The sequence below is a fragment of the Vanellus vanellus genome (assembly GCF_965231255.1).
Source record: "Vanellus vanellus genome assembly, chromosome: 9".
In the NCBI taxonomy this organism is placed as follows: domain Eukaryota; kingdom Metazoa; phylum Chordata; class Aves; order Charadriiformes; family Charadriidae; genus Vanellus; species Vanellus vanellus.
In genome coordinates, this window is record NC_138914.1 from 12506218 (window position 1) to 12526747 (window position 20530).

Genomic DNA, 20530 nt, shown 5'->3' on the forward strand with positions numbered 1-20530 from the left:
TGTGTACCACCACTACTTTTGCTTTCAAGGACCCTTTCCTACTGAGTTCAGCCTGTGCAGACTGTACAACTTGAGCTCCTCAGTGCTCTCTCCTCCTCTTCTGTCTCAATGGCTTTTGAAAGACATCTGTTTATCACGTAGTAATTAATTTTTCTAGCCCTACTTAAGCTCAGTGCCTCTTTAAATATTACCATCGCCCGTATTTTTCTGCCACGTTTTTCTTTTGCATCTTGGAAATCAAAGTCGACCTCCCTTAAAAAATTGAGCTTTTCTATATCTGTCAAACTATTTGTGGGTTGTTTAATTATTATTATTTTATATTCATACTCATGAATATTTCAAAATTAGCTGCCCTGATTGCTGGATCAGAGCTGCTCTTCAAATAAGCAGCTTCCACTCTCATTGAGAGCAATGGAAAAGCTGCTATTGATTTCAACAGTAGTAGGATCAGGTCCCGAATAAAACTGCATTTATTATGTTTGGCTCATTTCCTAGGATTACTTGGAACTTTGAAAGGTGTAATTCTTGATGTTGACAGCTTTCCCTCCCTCCCAGAGCAGTGTGGTTAAGCCAATCAATACATGATTAAAATAAACAGCCCCTTGATCAAACTTATGGCTTTAGTGCAAGTCTTTCTGATCTGCAGAAGAAAAAGCCTTTATGTTTGGCAGCCCTCAAGGCCACACCAGTATCCAAAGAGCACCTGACTTCATTTATCATCCTTAACTCATATCCAAGTTCTTTCTGCTTCATTGAACAAGACACCTACATTTTCTGAAAAATAATATTGCTCCCTTTATTGCACACATTGCCTCTCTTCTTCTTAAAAATGCCTCTAAAAATTCCCTGAACTACATCTCATTGTTCTCTTTGTCTTTAATGGACTCCTCTTTTTCCGATTACTTTTCCCTGGGTATGGGTATTTATTTAAACATCTACCCATTTCTTCCTCATAGCCTTTCTTCTTTCTCAGTTTTCCCTCCAACTTTTGCCACGTCTCTTCTTACTTCTCCATTGTTTCCTTTTCTTTCACTATGACATTTTTTGTCTGCTAAGAATGACTGGAAAATCTGCTACCAAAAATTTTCTAGGAGCAAAACACACTCCTTTATGAAGCTGAAGTCTGCTTTGAAAGGAAAGCCCAGGGCTTAATGCAATTTCTTTTTCATCAGTTGTGCTCTGGACAAGAGGTATTTTTTTTACCCGTGTACTTTTTTCTTGCCGGTGTTTCCATTCATGCTCTTGAAATGCTTCAAATAGGTACCGTGTCACAGCGCGGAGTTGTTATAAAATCCTGCATCTTTGCTCGGATTTCAGCAGCAGAAAATCTGCAGTCACGTAATACTCTAGATGCTCATTTTGTTCTACTTATTTATGTTAAAGAACAAAGCAGCTACAACTAAACCCAGAACGAGAGGAAATTAAAAACTCCCTTCCCATTGTGTAGGGGGGAAAGGAGGAGAACAAATATCCACAAACCCCAATGGGTTTCAGAGGGAACATGACCCTGACCCTAAACACAGGGGCTGAAGCAAGCATGATGCTTCCCAGTCTCAGCGGGATGGAGCCTGATTCCCCAGGGAGACGGCCCAGGGCAGCCCTGGCCCCCGCCGTGGCCAGCGAGGAAGAGCATGGGATGCAGCGAAGCAGAGAACTGGCACACTGCGTCACACTGGTTACGACTCCATCCTACTGAAATCCTCTGTGGGCACAGTGTCTCCTGTACCCCAGTGAGAAACCAAGCGCCCTGCACCGGAGAGCTGTGGTCCTCCTGCTCTGCCCCCCCCCCCCCCCCCCAAAGAAGAAAGCTCAAGGGCAACTCTTGCAAAGAGGATCACAGGGAAGGAGAGCATGAAAGCAAGGGTTGGCAGTGGCAGGGAGAACAAAGGGAAACTGCTCATTCCTAGTTCACTGTACTGGTAATTATGTGTGGGAGAACATCCAGTTAACACTTGGTTTTGTTCACGTGAAGCCAACTGCTGACCTAATTTAATGCCTGCAGGTGCGCCGGCTAACAGCCTCCCGACCGTCAATAGGCTGGAAAGAAGCACCAGCTCCCCGCTGCCATCCCTGCACACTCCCTCCGCTGCACCGGCTCTCCTACTGTGAGAGTGAAAACACATTAATTCACTGGGTGACACCACCTCTCGAGGCCCTTGTCTTTAAGAGAGGGTCCTTAACAAAACGCAGGAGCGTATCCAAGAGGTGTAGCAAGGTGATGGCTTTCCAAGCAAGATGGGCATTGTCAAAGAAGATTCAACGAGCTGTGCTCATCCTCGACTCTTCAACCACCTTGTATCCTGCAGTTGTACAGCTTCTCACTAAAGGAACAAGCATTTTCATATTTTGTTTTTGATTCTGAAGGTCTTCTGTTGAGTGGATTGCAATTCTCTAGTAAGTCTTGCTATCAGTTAAACCAGTTCTACTGCTGCAAATAAGCCACACCAAAATCTATGATGGATGTCCCTCATCCTGCTATAAAAAAAGCAAAAAACCTTAAAGCCCACAAAGCTTGTGAACTTGAATAGTCAGTGGTGTGCACTGCGCCTGTTGGATTTTTTGCATGTGATTAATAACATATTGATTCTATGTGACACATCTGCAAGGCATTTGCAATGCATGGTAATGTCAGACAGCAATCTCTGTGCTGCAATAACCGAGCAGTGCCCCAGCGCAGGGAAGAGAAACAATGAAGCAGCCATTTAGTGAAGCAAATGTGCGATAAAATGTATGAATTCATTATTTCAAAGTAATTTTTTCTTGGGGATAAATCATTCCACCCTCACCTGTTTTTTTCAACTAATGCTAAATTTAGCCTTAAATTTACCGAGTTTCCCAATGCTAGTGTTCAGGGCTTTCTCTTAATTGAAGATTACTGTACTTTTTCAGCATGTTTTCCAACTGGGTAAAAACCAGATATATGCCTAAGATTACATGGTTTTGGAAAAACAAGTGGAGTTCTCCATACCGGCTCAGGGCTTTGATCAGCTTTGCAACCAGGCTGTTGCCATACCTGCCCAGGACACCTCCACACAAACCCGGGGTTGTGTTTTTATTGTTTCTATCCATTCATCTTAATTTAAACAATAACTGAGGACAGATTTCTATCCCACCTGTGGCAGCTGTTTAAACATGTCACACAGTACCTGATTCCCACAAATCTAGATCCCAACACCATTGGTGGAGGAGAACAGTCCTCTTTCTTCTCCTTTGTTCCCGCGCCCCATCTGCATAACACCTGACCTTTTTTTTTTTTTTCTAGAATACATTAATGGAAGGAAGAGTCGTACAGCACAGCACCGTGGGTGGAAAACGGCCAGCCAACTTGTACCAGGAAAACAGCTATTACAGCACGCGATCAGCAGGGTTAGCCTCATTAGAGGGCTATAAAGGCTGAGAAGGTTACAAAGCCCTGAGGCCAGAGCCATGAGCTCTAAACCTTAATGATAAAGAGTAGGCTACGTTTGATTTCGCTCTTCACTTCTCCTTCACGCTGCCAGTAATCATCAGTGAAAATATGAATCAATGATGGAAATCAGCTGTAGACTTTTAAGATGCGGAGCTCAGGTGGAGCAACGACCCTCGCCGCTGCACCGCGGTACTCGGGGGGACTACGGTGCTCGGCCGGGCACCACCGCTCACGGGCCTTCAGCCATCAGAGATTGCCTAATGGAACCCGGAGGGTCAATTTACTGTTGTTGTTTTCTTTACTTCGAGAAAAAAAATGGAACAGAAACTTTAAGCATATGAGGTTTCACACAGGAAACGAAATCGAAACTACTGATACGGCAGAGCCAAACAAGAGCACGGGGGGTTCTGCAGAGGAGATGCTAAAAGGAGAAGTGGTGAAGTTGATGAACAAGCTCACAGAGAGCACAGCTTTGCAAAACAGGTCGGTGAACTGTAGACTTTCACACACACGCACGCACAACAAGCTAAGCTGTGTAGACACTATGGTATTTATTTGCTCTCATGCAGCTGGTGCCAGGTGCTGGCTTGCACGGCTGGACACTGGCACGTTTTGTTTAAACCCAGAAGAGCCTCAGCTCGATCTCCAGCTGCAGCTCTGTCCTCTGCACTTCCACGGCCGGCCCGAGCCACGCACCCCGATCCTGGAGGGCATTTCAGAAGGAATACCGCTATGTCCTACAAGCCTCTCAATGTGCATTATTTGATCAAAAATCACAAATTTTTGATCACTACCCATCTGTGTTGAAGGTCTGAACTGGAAGTAAAACCTTTGGTATTGACCACTAAATCTATATGCTTTTAAATATCACATGATTCAGACTGATTCCCAATCAGAGGTGTATTTTCAGTTCACTTTTGCCACGGCCCTCTGACATCAACTTTCCTCTACAGAGGGCTGCACTTGTTTTTATGTCAAGAGATACGAAAACCAAATAGCGCCAGAACAAATACTTCACTTCTCCAAGGAAACTAACATATAAACCACTTCTGCATACCAGGCTCTGCAAAGTGCGGAGCACACACCAAGCACAAACAAACCCCTGATCCCACACGCTACTTGGACAAAAGCCTCACTGAATCCACCCTGGAATTGCTGCCTCCGAAGGGAATTTCCTAAGAGCAAAGCTGACTCCAACACAAGAAACAAGTATCTGCAGCCCTACCTTTATACCAGCGTCAACCCCGCAGGCTACAGGTACTTGCTTTTCTGTTGGCTTTTGCAGGGAAGCATCCCCAAGCACAGCATGACAATATATGAACAGCCTGAGCAGTTTTCTCCACCTCTTATCTTTTCAAACAAACACCAGCTGATGGTTTTCGTTGCAGGTTGCTTTTATAGTCCTAGCTTGACGACTGTAAACTTAACCTACTCCTGTTGACCAGTTCAAAGACGTAGTTCATAAAGCCGAACAGTTGAGGACAAAATTCTTCCTTAGTGCAATTTCATCTAAGCGAACACGCTTACGCTAGATACCAATGTGGCACATTAACCTTTAATATCCAAAGCTGTTTTCATCATGACTACAATTGTTTTTCATGCCTTTTTCTTGTGTGTGCAAAAGCTAATTACAGACAGGTGGGAAACTGTTTGCAGTTCCACCATAAATGATGGGTACTGGACAAACAGCTGCGATAGCCATAAAAACACTCCGTATGTAAACTAACGGTAGAAAGCGAGAGAACTTCCTTCGGTTTACTTGTTTGGATTTTTGTAAGGAGGTGACATGCATACAAGAGCTACGTGAACTTCTGATAGTTTTGCAGAAGCAGAAACCCAAATATAGTCAAATATACTGCTATAAATTTGTCATGTGACTATTATCCTGTCTAGTAAATTTGACTTGTAATCTATAGCTGGTGTACCACAGGAAGAGTGGAGAAGGGACCTTCAACCCTACTATGCAATAGTATCTTCTGCTATTATATTCCCTTGAAAGAGCAACCCTCGGCATCATTTAAGGAGGGTCTGTATGAGGAGAGAGAATTGAAGTGGTTACAGAAGAGGGCGGGCAGCAATCACTAGAAAAAGTACATGAACGCAAGTCTGTGCTGTTAAATCTTGATTTTAGAATCCTGCCTTGCATAACATGGGACAAAAATGGCTTTCGGCTGCTCATATTTAGTCTTTCCTCAATCCACTATGGTAGCCCCACTTTTAAATTGTCCTTTTGACAGACCCTGATGGGAAATAAGGTGTTTGCATAAGCAATGTACTTCTTGCTGATAAAGGAGAGAGAGGGTGAAAAATCACCTTATCTTGGCAGACCTGGAAGAGCAACCCTATAAAACTATTCCCATATTTCTTTTTCCTACCAATCGGGAGTTTCTTTCTTTTTCCTACCAATCAGGAGTTTCTTTCTTTTTTTTTTTAATTCTATATTAACTAGATGATCGTTGAAAATTCCCTAGACTGATATGGTGAATCTGAGCGTGGTTTTGCTTTCTTTCGGCACAATTTAAACCATGTTATTCTGACAAAACGCAGGTTTTGGCTAGCATATGGGCCAACCCCTGAAAATTTGCTACCCTCTCGAGCTCGCGGATGCCCCTCTGAACATCCAAAGCTCTCTGGCAGACAGCTGCAGGGCCGGGAAGGCGGTTAGCTGAGGAGCAGATGCTCCGTGCAGCATTAACTCCCTCACGTGGTTACAGCCACGTGAGGAAACCAGCACGTAATGGCAGAGTGAGGGCAGTTGGTGACTCACTAAATCCTAAATACCCCAAAGCTCTCTTCCCGGCTGCTAGAGAATGAGATTTGTAACTGAAAGGGAAAAAAGGCGATCTTCACTTTTTAAATAAATACTGAGTGTCCTGACATAATTATGCATCAAACTCTTCAACTGATAACTTCAGTTGGCACTTAATGAAGATTTGAAGAGATCTCAAGTGAAATCTTGGAAAAAATTCTAACGGATTTCAAAGATACCCAAATTTCACCTACTATCTCATCAGAGATTACCATTTACATCTTGATTTTGATCCCACATAAGTAAACCCATTGTAACTTCAGTGACCTTCAGGAGGTCGCTCCTGTTCAAGCTGGTATGACTCCAATGGGGAGTGAGGAGTTAATGACACGCACAGCACCACGGCTGAATCAGAACAGGAACTGGGTATTACACAGAACCATAAAATAATATAGTTTAGAAGGAACTTCTAGAGGTCACGTAGGCCAGCCTCTTGCTCAAAGAAGGGCCAACATCAAAATCAGACTGGCTTGCTGATGGTCTTATCTGGTCAATCTCTGAAAACCTCTAAGACTGGAGACGGTACAATCTCTGTGCAACCCGTCCCACTGCTTCACTCCTCTCAGGGTGAATATTTTTTCCTTATAACCACTCTGAATTTCCCTACTGGACAAAGAAAGAAGATAAGGAGGAAAAGGGAGAGGGGGATTAACACAAAATGAGAAGACAATACCAAACGGAAGGCTCAATCTTTATACTCTGCATGGACACAACAGAAGCAGTTGGAAAGAAAAAGACACAAGAGGGTGTGTGCGGTGAGTGACAAATGGGTAAGTTCCAGGTTAAGTACAAAATAAGCAACGGTCCCTGGTGGCAGCATATCAGACGATACTCATTTTATTGTCAGAGTAAAAACATATTCCTTTAAGAAAACCAAACAAACCCTATTTAATGTTACAATGCATGCCAAGCAATTACTGCTTTCCACAATGTGTCCTGTGACTCACTGTGCCACAATAAATTGGCATATGGTGCTCATTCAGGGTATATAACTCACACATTTGCAACAGCTCTAAAGAGCTCATAGTTACTTGGACTGTTGTTAATTTGGGGGGGGGGGGGGGGGGGTTCATTTCCCCACGACAATGCAAGAAATGTCATGCTTATTATTGTATTATTATTATTATTATTTTTAAAAAAATGGTTTTAGTGGCAGGCAAGTGTCATTAATACCTGAAATCTCTTGTATGCTAGGGAAATCAATTCAGACAACCTCTGGCATGCGAAAGCACATAAATAATTGGCAAATACTACCTGTGGTCTTCTGGGTCCAGATTTGCCTGATGCCAAGAGCAATCAACTCCTTTTTGGCTGCAAAGGATAGGAGGACACTCAATACCTTGCAGAAGGCACTCAGTACCTGGCGAAAATCAAGCTTTCTGTGTGCCAGCACCCCATGAAAGAGCAAACCCTGAAGCGTGTACGACAGAAATGGTTCTCTTGTCTTATGAGGGAAGGAAACCTCCCAGAGAGACACAGAATCAGCTCGCTCGCCATAAGGTGCCGAATACTCTCCCTGCCTGTGGTTAGTCACCCTGCTTAAAAACAAGCTCTAACTCTCTTATTGAAGGAGACAAAAAAAAACCAAAAAACCGAAGCATCTGTCTTTCTGCGAGTCTGTCCAAGAGCAGGAGTAGACTGGAAATCCAGGTTTTATCATGAGTAAGACATCGGAGATGCTTAAAAGCAGTGATCAAGCAGAGGCAGAAGAAATTGTGTGTGATTATGAGAAAATTCTTCTCCTGTAATCAAGATTATTCAACTAAGCCCGGGCTACACCATGACTTGTGAGTACCACCAAGAAAATATGACTTCAGAGTGCTAATGGAGCTTTCCATCATACCAAGATGATTTAATGGGGGAAAAAGTCCTATAAGGCAAGGTCTACCTAACACTTGTATACATTTGACACAAGTCCACTAAAGCCAGTGCTATTCATTAGCAAAAGAGGATCTGTAAGGTAGAAGTGGACCAGTGGGATTTTGCCCATGTAGGGACTCAGAGCTACAGCAGAAGCACCATGGGTTTCAAGGTCAGCAGGACTCATTCCTGAAAAAGGGGGTCTGACTTTGATATTGTTTAAACAACAATAAAGTAATAGCAACGCTACTGGAATCAACAAAGCTACACTGGAATAAATCAGTTGAGAGTTAGATCCTGAATTTGTATGTCTTTGCAGCAAATTTCAAAGGTATTAAACAACATTAATGTCTTGAAATGTGACTTGAAAGGAAAAACATAAACAAACATCTCAGCCTACAGCTCTATTGCTCCCTGATCCCTGAAGAGGCAATTATTCCCTCGGTGGTGTTCTGTATGGGCCAAATACAATGATTGCCAATACAAATACTTTGTTCCTGGGTTTTTGCTTTATAAAATGTAAATTTGGACTGTGTGGCCTCAGATGTTTTTGTCAGTGCTTAACACAACAGGTTCCAAATGGTGATTGGGGAACATGGCCATGACCTTAGCATGAACGGCAATGGTAAATAACGACCTGCTCTGCCCATTTCCTCACCTTGAATCTCCTGAACTGTTTTATTGTGTGGAAGACAATTGAAACTGTGCCTGAAGCAAGCCTGCCAGGGTCTAACCTGTGCTCTTTTATCGTTATTCTGTGGATTCTTTGCTAGTGCTCACACAATAGTCTCCCTTTCCTCAGAAACATCTTTGATTTATTAACGCGTTTGTTGTATCTCCCTTACCTACCTTCCTCTAGGAGCGTACTCTAGGAAGTGCAAGAGTACACAAAAATTAAGTAGAGCTCAGCCATTTTTCCAATCAAAAGTCATATTCATCTATGCAGAAATGTCAAAGTCTTCATTTCACTCAAGGAGATAAAACCAGCATTTAGGTAATAACCCCCTTCTCCTCAACGCAAAGACCCTCCCTCCAGAGAAGGAAACGCTGCCTTTGTCCAGATCCCATAGGCTCATTCTCTTGCAGGATAATTCATGACAGTGTTAGCTAGATTTTCATTATAGGGTATTATTTGTAGCTGCTGTTTGCATGAATCAGCTGTAATAAACAAGCGAGATTTATGTTCCCTTTTAAATTGCTTGAAATAATTACCGTTGTTAAATTTAGACTCTGAAAGAACCTACTGATTTCTCTATTTTTTAAAATAAATACCGAAGCTACAAAGCGATCTACCACCACCAGGCAGGCTTGGGCCAGAACAGTGTGCGCTCCATATACTATCCAAAATGTGTTTTAGATGAGGAAATAATCTAAGTTCTCCAAACAACCTTTTAAAAGTAAATGATGGCCGTGCTGAATTGTTTTAACAACTGCACTGTGTGTTACTCGTCTCCAACCTAAACTCAGACAGGACTTCTTTTTATTCCTATTCTGGTCTATACACGTGCAAATGGGGACCCTGGATCTGGATCATACTGGTACGTACAATGGAAAGTAGGACCAAAACCGGGACCCAGATCACAATTTTGCAGCTGATTTCTTAGCTTGATGGTTTATACTGCATCCAGCTTTTATAAAAGCCCTGACCCATGTCAGGCATTCAAATACCAAACTCGGAGCTTGTGGTTTGCTCTCATCTCTGCGTCATGTACTTCGTCCACTCACTCCCCCTCAACCACAGCTTGCTGTATTGACAGTCCAGATACGCATTTAAAGTAAGTAAACACAATGCCCTCCCCAAGCCAATTTGGCCATTTCACAGCTACCGCTACATTTTAGAGGCTGATCCAACAAACCTGCTTCATGGCAGCACCGAACAAACATCCTCTAAAAAGCTTTTCACTCGTAGTTCGGGGGTTTTTTTGGTGAGTTTTGTGATTTATCAGCCTTACAGTATTTTTCTTGGTGCGTGTGCCACCATCCCAGCAGTCCAGGTTTCCTCAGTGCAATGGGAAAGAAGATGAAATACCAGAGGCCGTGGCAGAATTTAGCCTGAACGGCTCTACAAGAGGGGACTGATGTCGAGGAGACGTTCAGCTGCCTACAACCCCAGAAGAGGTGAGGAAGAGATGATCTGCTGCGGGAAAGACCACATTGTGCCATGCATAGAAGAGATACAGCAACAATATACTAATCGTATAACGAGAATAACGAGAATATATACAAAATGACGACAAGGAGAAGGCTAAACCTGACAGTCTTTACATTATGAACTTTTAGAACTAGAGGAAGGAAAAGTTAGGGAAGGTGTGCAAACAAGAAGAATGATGGAGCTTGGAAAGGAGTCTGGAGTAACGTGCAGAAGACAGTTGCAATAGGCATCAAAATATAAAATTGTAAGTACTCCTTTGCTGTATATATCATAAAACAGTAACAACTTCTATGTAAATGATAAAATCCCAGGGCATTAAAATAAATATATAGGCATACTGTCTTAAATCATTCCTGGGTAAAATGAGTAAGTGGCATGCAATGGGACGTGGATTTAGTGCTAGGAAGTATAAAGCCCTACATCTCAGGAGAGCAGTGACATTGCCTGAGGAGCAGCTAGCTGCAAAGCTGTGAACCCAAGAAAGACCTAAAGGTGATGGCAGGCAAGATTAGCCAAGTAACAGAGTTTCTCTGTGTGATGCTACTGAGTGATGCAGGAGAAGGGTGAAAGGCCAAGCTCTTTCTGGATGCGTACGTATGAAGGGACGATATGGAAATCTAAAGCATAATGCTATGTCAAAACAACGGCAGCGGATATAGTATAAGCTGTTCAAGTCTCCGCAGATTAGAAAAGAGATAGAAAAATGAAAGGAAATACAAATAAGTACAATAAAAATGATCTAAGGAGAGAGTAAGAGAGCTAAATTAATATGGTCTATAAATGAGAAGACTCCTGGGCTGAGATCCAGCTATAAATACCTTCAAGGTACTGTGTGTAGAGGAAGGTAATTAATCTAGCTCAAAAGACAGTAGGACAAGAAGCAATTGCCTGAATTTAGGAATGGAAAAAATCAGGGGGTATAATAAGAAAAAGTTATTTGAAGAGACACATCTGCTCAACAGGGCAGACACCCAAGGTGGTAGCCGAGACACACTTACTGTATGCAACCAAGAACACACTGAGGCTCTGGGAAATGCTGCAGTCACAGCTTTCTACAGTCCAAAGAGATCACCACAGCCCAACTTACTGATCTTTTGGTCTCTTTCTTTATGGTCTATCTGAAAGACTGCACCTCAATTAAAAAACAAAAAAAAAACCAAAAAAACCCCCAAAAAAACAACAAAAAAAACCCACCCAAACCTATATATGCATGTAGTGACAATACACTCACACCGGAGCTCAGAAATGGGGGTGTGCAGCACCCTGACGTGCAACATAGGCAATGGCAAACCTCTCTAACTCTCGTCCTGGCTATTCCGTGGTGGGCGCAACAGGAGTCTGCTGGGTGCCGGGCAGGACAGTGTCAGCAAGGCAAAAACTGCTGACCCAGCCGGCAGATTACACCGAGTATCTCGGCACTGAGGTCAAAGGCTGAAGTAGGAACTACCTCTCATGATACTCATGGTCTTCCCCAGCCTTGTGTTAAGAGATGCTGCACGGAAGCTTTCAATGTCACTGCATAAATTATGTATTTTGATTTATAATTAGCTGAAAATCAACACTAGCAGTATTTAACAATCCTCAGGAGCTCTAAAATACACTTGCATTAAGAAAATAAAATAAAAATCCCCCAACATTTGCAACAGGCCTTACAATTTTCAATGAAAAATGGGTATACACAAACGTGAGGAATATAAAACCCAAGTACCGTTATACCCCCCCTTAAACATATCCCATCCCAACTGCACTCACCAATCGGGACTTCTGTCCCCTCCTCAATGTAGATGGGCAGTGGTGATTCCTCCATAGGATGAGGCACTGATGGAAAGTAATGAATTGTGGTAGTATTTGTCGCAAAGTGACTACAATAAGACGGTCCCTTTCTTATCATTACAACTACATACAGCTGGTTACTGTCACAAAGAGTCCTTTCTCAAAGTGGTCACCTCCTGTCACGGTGACCGGTCCAAGTCACAGTCCTGAGGGGTTAATCCCCACCGAACATTCACCGCCACAGGAGTCAACCCCCTCTGAACGGGGCCTGGGAGAGGTCCCTGTCCCGGACGCTTCACGCCCCTGCCATTTCCCTATAGCCTCCCTACTCCTGGCCCTGGAGTTTAACTCTCTTTTGGAAACTCACACAGTTGAAGAAGCCAAGGGGAGCCAACGCACAGACAGGCACAAATAGAGTTATAGAGTCAAAGTCGTGATATTTCATGCACAGAACCAGAAGAGAGAGGCTCTGATGCTCAAAGCTTGCCGTTAGCTGTTGAAAAGCCACAGCAGGTGATGGAAGGCTGCACCACAAATCGCCTCTGGACCATAAACTTCTCATTCATTTTGGAGTATATGTATTAGTCTTGGGAAGCTCCCGATTACTTGGCTGTGATGCTGAAATCTCCAGACAAAACTCTTCAGATCTGTGCTGCACGCTCATTCTGCAATTTCCAGACACCATACAGCCACTGCTGTAGGGTTCGTCTGTTTGGGTTCTTCTCAGTTTGGGAGCTTCTGCCCTTAAAGGTGGCTTGGTTGCACTATTTCCAATTTAAAATCTCTGGGAAGCGTATGCTTCACAGGCTTTCCAAGAGGTTTGAATTTCCTACACTAGAATGAAATAATAATGAGCTACAAATGCTGAAAATGGTCATAAGCAAAAGCCTTCTGGATTTTTTTTCCTTCTCCATTACCTTTATAAAATGGTGACGTACCTTCTCAAAGATACGAACTCTTAAACTAGTTGCAGCTAGGATTCCGGCTGCAGGGAAGGAGGATTCTTTAATCCTTTGTGGGGTATCCTTCACTTACTACTGGCTTTTTCTTTTCTTTTTTTTTTTTTTTTCTTTTTTTAAAGACTGTCTTATGATATCCATAAAACCAGCCAAAGAACATTTGTGGTTTAAAGCTATTAAATAAAGCGTCTCACAACGTTTCTGCTAGCAATACAACCAGAATAAAGAGTGTTTTCAACAGATGCTTGACTAGCAACAGGCTTAATATCAACCCCAGGCTGGTGCTCTGGGGGATGCAAAGGGCTGCCATGCCCTGCCCGTACCTAAGCCCACCCCTCGCTCACGTGGAAGATGAAGGGAAAAAACAAGGGAGAGGAAGAGCAGAACACGGTTGCCTACAGAACTACCGTACAAGCCACAGAAATCATGGTCTACCGGGGCGCCTTGCGCAAGCCACTTTTATCTAGAAGCTGAACTAACATTCCAGCTCAACAATAGCAAAAAAACATTTGTTACCACACGGCGTTTTGCTACATATTAACCAGCAGTTGCTACGCAAGCATAATGGAGTGCTGCAATTCCGAGATATATGTTATTTTTCCAAAAAAAAAAATAAATTGTTGACTTATGGGAAATCAGCCTGAGGTGAGCGCTCCTGGGCTTGCCATGCCACTGGACGCAGAACATGCTTGGAAGTTATGCAAAGCGGGCCCTGCATTGGGAACAATGCAGTTGTTTTCCTTGCTAAGCTAATTTTGCATTAAGGCAACGAGAGTCTTCACCTATGCAGCCACTTAAAACATTTAATCAGATTTATCGACTAGGAAGAAACACCAGAGCAGAGCTTCCTTTGCTACTCAAGAGTTTTCAAATCTGCGATCTGCAAGCAAACCGGGTCACTAGATGGTGTGGAAAAAACCTGTTATCATTTTATGACATGCAGCTTTCTTGGTCCCATGAGGAATACTGTACCGGGCTCACCCAGACCGAGCAGCCAGTCTGGAGCCAAATGCTTTCACAAAACATTTGCAACAGTATTCACCAATGGCTGGTGGCCTTTACTCTTATTTTAATGGGTATCCCCACAGGTCGAGGAAAAGGCCTGAAATACCTATAGGCTATTTGAGGCCAAATACACAGATACACACTCTCTCTTACCCACACGTACACATGCACACGCTAGTACACATGCACGCAAACAAATGGCTCTATAGGCAGAACTTGGATTTGGTAGGATCCAAGGCAGAGAAGCTGACTCTTGTCATAGGGTTTGGGAATCGGGGACTCTGCGGTGCTAAAACAAGCTCTCGCTTACGGGTCTCCTCTGCTTCGGGCAAACCACTTTAACACTATCCGTCTGGGATTTACACACCAACGTTACGGGCGTGCTGCTTAAACGTCTGCAAAGTGCTTTGCAATGGTTTCTAAGTTCTGCAGCGCTATGCACAAAAGAACTGCACAGACAGATTTAAGATAACAGTTGCTGAGCATTATTACTGTATAACTAGAGCCTATTTTTACATGCTCTATATTTGGGTTCTATAAACAGATGGTAAATGTTCAGTATTTGAACGTTTTAATGAGATTTGTAACCCTTTTGTAATTTCATAAACAAGCATAAATAACACTTACATGAAGAAGAGTCTCTCTTGAATGGATTTTCTTTTCCTGTTTGGGAAAAAAAGAGAAAAAGAAAAGGAAAAAAAAATATTTTAAAGGAAAAAAAATGGGTCTAGCAAGGTAAGTCAAACATGTTTCAATGTTATCATGCATAACGTTTCTGAATTTCATCAGGATGAGCTTATATTTGAAGAACACCAAGACACTGAACGTAGTACCAGTGCCAAAACAGGACATCATTTCTCACTTGTTTCATCCTATGTAAAACATCACAGAAAATTTGCCTACATCTGTCTGCAGAGCCAGGAAATTGCACTGCAGTGGTGAAATAAAATGCAAATGCCATGCGATCTGAAGCAAAAAAGGAAGAACTTTTAACTACATTCCAGCTCACTGATAAGCCCATGGCTTGACGTACGGGTTGCTCTCCTACCTACGGCCAGCCTGCCCCCACCAACACCCTAAAGCAGGGCGCTCCTGCTGCGTTTTGGCACAGCGTAATCATTTTTCCATGCCAGCACCCAAGCACGGACTGCATTTAAACCCAGCTCGGGCAGCCACGGCAGCGAAGGCGTTCTTGGAGGCTGTGACCATTCTGGGTGACAGAGAACCACAACAGGAAACCCAGTAACTGCTAAAATGCACGAGCCTTCCCAACAGCCCCCGGTTCCTAACAGCCACCCTCCTGCGGCCCCCCGCCACCCAACCTGCCACCTCCCGCCTAAAGCTCGCTGGAAGGACGTGGATTTGATTCACGCTCCCCTTTTAAGAACCCAACTGGTGGGTTTGGTGGATGGTCTTGGAGCGGGGTTTAGGGTTGGCACCAAGTGGCTTTTTGGTGGTGTAAATCTAGACACATTGGGAAAAGAAAAAAAGAAAAAAAAAAAAAAAAAGGAGACTGATATAAATACAGAAGATGCTGTAGGACACCGGCCACAGTTTCAGAGTCACAGACTGGCTGTATGGTAGCCTTTCCAATGGCAGTTTTGGGGGGAAAAAGGACAATGAAGAGTGGTAGTTTCACTTAATTTCTACCACATTATCTTACCTCAATATTAGCTACCCCCTTAGCAATTTAAAGAGTATCACTTAGATTTACATGTCTTGGGATGATAGTCAGCTAGCACAAATCAATTAAATCCATGGCACTACAACAGCTGAGGATTCAAGCAAATACACATGTATGGAAGAAATTCAACCAATATTAAATGACTACATTTTCATCCTCACGCTTTTCTTCCAAATGCCAAGGACTCCATCCTGCAAGCAGCTCCCCCCCCCCCAGCCCCGAGTGGCATTCAAATAAACTTGAGTTTACGCGAAGCACTTAAGAGGACTGGACTCAGGATTACTTTAAAAAACACAACCCTGATCCATTCTGGTCACGTAAATTAAGTTAGTGATGAGAAGTCATCGAAGGCACTAATCCTACTGGGTAATCTATTCAAAGCTGCACTTCTTAAATGATCTACAATTTATTAGTATGACCAATCAAATAAGCATTACTTGCAAAAGGCTTTAACTACTATGGCTTTCCCATCCATTTTTTATGTGTTGTAATATGGTTAAATTTAAAAGAAACAAATCAGCATAATCTTTTCAGAGTCATTTGCCAGCATGATTAAAAGCCTGGGTAAGGCACCACTGTAGAGACTTTCCCTTACTGGTGAAACTGGCAACACTGCCATAGGGACACTGGGGCAACATTGCCCCACTGGGGCAAAACTATGGGGCATTCGAAAACCTAGGTGGGGCAAAATTCAAATAATTGGGGTTTGCTGCAGAATCTTGAGGCGCATTGATGAAAATCCTGGGAGCATCGCTGCCCGGGAACCATGGCAGCCTGCTGAAAGGCTTGTGCCTGAAGTCTCTCTGGAAACACCCAGCCCACAGGACTCGGCTAGAAGCCACCAAGACGTAGCTCAGTCTCGGTTAGGAAGAGTATTGATTTAAGGAAAACTCATTGAAATACTTGCAATGATTAGCTGTAAGACAAGATTCTCTCCGAGGCTTTAGGAACAGAATTGCTCTCAGGCACAGGAGGCTTCCCGAGCACTGTGCAGAAAGAATAAGCCAATCTAAACTGTCTTCCTATTTTTCCATGACAGTCTTGCACCTCTTTTCACACGGCATTTCACACAGACTGAAGCCTCCCGCCACAGCCCCAACATTTCACCTCTGACATTTAAGAAACCTCCAGGCAACCCACCCCAAAGCTACAAATCAGGGACTCCCAACAAAGAGCAGTATGCCAAATTTTGCTCCTGGTTACGGAGAATTAAAATAAAATAAAAACTGGTAGAATTTGAAGCATTTGAAGTATCCCAAATTTCTACTGGACTCTAGACCAATATCCCTAAAGAAACAAAAACCCCCATGATTTTGATCTAGCACCCCCAAGCATGCAACCACCTTCTCGGTACCTCCAAGTATCACAGTGCCATCTGCAATCTCCTGCTTTTTGCGAAGTATGATAGGAAATAACCCTAACATCGTCCGGTAAAAGATGCGGGTTAATAAATGACAGCAAGAAGCGGGCTCTCCTCCCCCGGCCCGCCCGCAGGTTGGGGGTCTGCGTCCCGCCCCCCCCGCGGGACGGAGAGGGAAAGGTGTCTGTCGCCCTCCAGTGGGTGCAGCCTTCCAAGGAGCCCAAACCGTGAGAGAGGTGGGAAGGACAAGGAGCAGAGAAGGAGAGACGCAGGCAAATAAAGAGAAGAGGGGAAAAAAAAATAAATATGCAAAGCAGAGAAGAGACAGTTGAAGAGGAAACGCGAAGATGCTATCTCTGAAAGTGCCAAAAATAAAGTTTCCAGTCTAACTAGGGCAACAAAGGCATCCTCCCGCCACACTTCAGCCTCGACTTACTCCGGGTGAGGGACACCGACCGTCCTGCTGCCCTCACCGCTCACACATTTTGCTTTAAAAAAGCCCCAACAGCCTTCAGGGGAATCTTTCCATAATACTCGAGCAAAGGTAGGCAATGCCAAAAAGCAGACAGCTTGCCCAAATGCAGACCCAAAGGTAAACACCCGGCTGTCAAAAACTATCAAGGTTTTCACCAAAGTCTCTCCCCCCCCCCCAAATTCCACAGCAGCAGCTTTTAATGGGCTGATTTACCCTCAAACCCAAAGCCGTAAAATCTAAACTGGTAGCAACTGTCATCCGAGCCCTGAATTACGCAGCCGCTGACATGTCCCCCCCATCAGGGCTGCCTCACTTTTTTGCTAGTCCAAAACTCAAAACATTTTTTGACATGCAAGCCATAAAAAAAAAAATGCAGTTACCAAAATAGCGCTATCAACGTAACCGGCTCCTCTCGGTACATTTTCTTAATGCCTTTCCCAATACGGTTAAAAAAATGGGAACTAACCAAAAAACTCCATCTTTACACCTTGGCACAAGCGGTGCTGGAATACGTGTGGAGTTATATTTCTTCGTGTTTATCTGGATCTTCTCCCACTACTTTTTTTTTTTTTTTTTCCATCGGCGCTTTCCTTTAAACGTAGCTCTTATTAAACAGCAGCAATCAGCTTTTACAATTTCTAAATACAAAGTTTTGCCACCCTCGGAGCTGCCTACAGAAAACACAGCTTGCCTTCCATTTCATAAAATAACACAGACTCCGCACATTTCTTCGCCTGTGTGAAATAAATTCTCCCATGTTCTTATATGGAAACCTTGCAAGTCCTCCCACATGCCGCCTCTTCCAGTATCAGGCAGCGATGGGCATTCATTATCTTAAAGCCAACGGGTGAATTTTGGATCCGAGTTACCCCGAGATGAACCCAGAATTATCGCCCCTTCCCACCACGCTGAGCTCAGGAACCTGCCCTGGGCAGTCCCTGCGTTTTTCTTCCCAGCCCCAATCACAACTTTGATTTCAGCATGCCGAGGCTCAACAAAATAAAAGGAAAACGGAGGGGGGGGGGAGGTGGGGGGGGGGAGAAAAATGGGGGGAAGAAGCAGGCAGCGGTATTACCCACCAGGTAGGCCCATTAGCATCAGATGTAGCATTGCCCGTACCAGCCTCTTCGCTTGAGGTTTGCCCACGGCAGCCAGAAAAAAAAAAAAAAAAAAAAAAAAAATACAGCGAGGAAAGAGGGGTGGGAAGGCGAGAGAAAAAGAGCAAAAAATAGCCGGGGCGAGAGAAGCGTGCTCCGTCGGTGTGCTGGAGGGCCGCCAGCAAGCGGGTAATTGCCGCAAACTGTTATCGCGGGGAGAAAAAAAAAAAAAAAAAAAAAAAAAAAAGTTAACGCAAGGTGGGGGCGGGTGGGGTGAAAATAACCGCTGGGGGAGAAAAAACCCGCGGGGGTAATGAGGCAGCTGGGGAGGAGGGAGGATGGAAAGAAGAATCAATCAATAAATAAATTAGGGGGAGGGGGGAAGCGCGCCCGCGGGTACCCCGAGGCGGCGCGGACAAAGGGAGGACGCCGCCGCCGCCGCCGCCCCCGGCCCGGCCCGGTTCGGTTCCGCTGGGCGCGGAGCGGCCGCCCTTTGTTCGGCGCGATCCGCGCCTCTCCGCGCCAGCCCCGCCGCAGCAGCCCCAGCACCGGCGGCAGCAGCCCCGCCGCCCGCCCGCCCGCCCGGGAGGCGCCGGTACCTGCGTCCGCTGCCCGCGGTGCCTGCGCGCCGCTGCGCCCCTGCGGCGGGTCCGGCGGAGCGGTGCGGCGCGACTAACAGCGCCGAGCGGGAGGAAACGGTAATTTATAAGCGCTTTCTTCCTGACCTCTCGTGTCTGTTGTCTAATGAGGGAGCTTTGAGCATCACCCATCCTGCTGAGTGGAAAAACACCGGCACGGCCTCTTCTTTGCTGGGGAGGGGGGAGCCTAAAGGAAGGGGTGTGGGGGAGGAGGGGCCATGCCGCAGACACGGCGGCGGAGCCCGGGCTGGCAGGCGGCCGCGGGGCGGCGGGGAGGGGCGGGCGGGTGCGGGGCAGCCGCCGCCGCCGCCGCCGCCGCCGGGAGGGGGGGATCGCCCCGGGCCGCCCGTCTTCCCCCGCGGGGAGCGGGGCCGCCCCCGAGCCGGCCCGGCGGGAGCCGGCCCCCGGTCCCGCGGCTGCCGGGGCGAGGAGGGCAAGGGAGGGGAGCGGAGCGGAGCGGAGAGCTGACTGCCTGCCGCGGCTCCCCTCTCTTTTTATTTTTATTTTTGTACATTTAAAAAAAAAAATAAATTTTTTTTTATCTTTACATAAAGAGCGCCCTTCTGGCAGACAAAGCATCCCACGGCATTGTCACCGGTGCTGCTCGCCCCTGCGCCCGGGCTTTGCTCCTCCGCGGCCGCTTTTCCCCCTGCAAAGGTGGCGAGGGCTGGGACCCCGGACCCGCTGTCGCCCAACCAGGCTTTTGGGGCATTTGGGTTGGGCAACAGGCTCCTGCTGGAGGAAAGCCAAGGCAGCGTGGCCTGGCAGGTGCCTGGGAGACCCGGGCTCCCTCGGCTTTTCCCTGTCTCTTCCCAAAAGAACAGCCCCCGGCACCGGGCAGCCCCTCTCGCAGCCGGAGGACAAAGTACGGCTGGGGCGATCAGCAGGAGAAATGAGCGGGGCAATGTTTTGTCCTGCTTTGGGGTTCATTGCACTGAAAGCCGGGGCTTCTCTCCTGCAGGCAAACTGGTATATGACTCAAACATGCCTTTGCTCTCCTACCCGCATCTCCTCTAGTTCTGTTAATGAAAGGATACAGCAGCATACAGACTCGCTTGGCATTTTCATATAACCCCTGCTGAAGGCTTAGTAAGACCCTCTGTGCTGCAAAATACCATTTGCATTCAGGGGCCAGAGTAGCAGGGAAAAGGAGATTTTGGGCCATCTGTGTTTCACAGAAGTCCCGTGGTGCTCACCTTGCACTGGGAACAGCAGAGATGGACCAAGGAAGAGCGAACAGTCCCCGCAGCCCTGCTCTCCCAGGCTTCCCCAGATACAAGACCCTACCCTCCTGCACTACAAACTAGGG

The 20530-nt window shown here is 45.4% G+C and overlaps 1 protein-coding gene across 1 annotated transcript in view; it reads right to left on the reverse strand.

The window, feature by feature from the left end:
* Positions 1-19226, reverse strand: part of SLC6A6 (solute carrier family 6 member 6) — a 58787-nt gene extending 39561 nt beyond the window's left edge. Inside the window, exons 1-4 of the mRNA XM_082487779.1 lie at positions 19183-19226; positions 14595-14630; positions 11983-12048; positions 7473-7529 (exon numbers count right to left, since the gene is read on the reverse strand). Of these exons, the coding sequence (XP_082343905.1) occupies positions 7473-7529; positions 11983-12037 (112 nt within the window). The 5' untranslated portion in view covers positions 12038-12048; positions 14595-14630; positions 19183-19226. The remainder of the gene's footprint in view (positions 1-7472; positions 7530-11982; positions 12049-14594; positions 14631-19182) is intronic.
* Positions 19227-20530: the final 1304 nt, after the last annotated feature.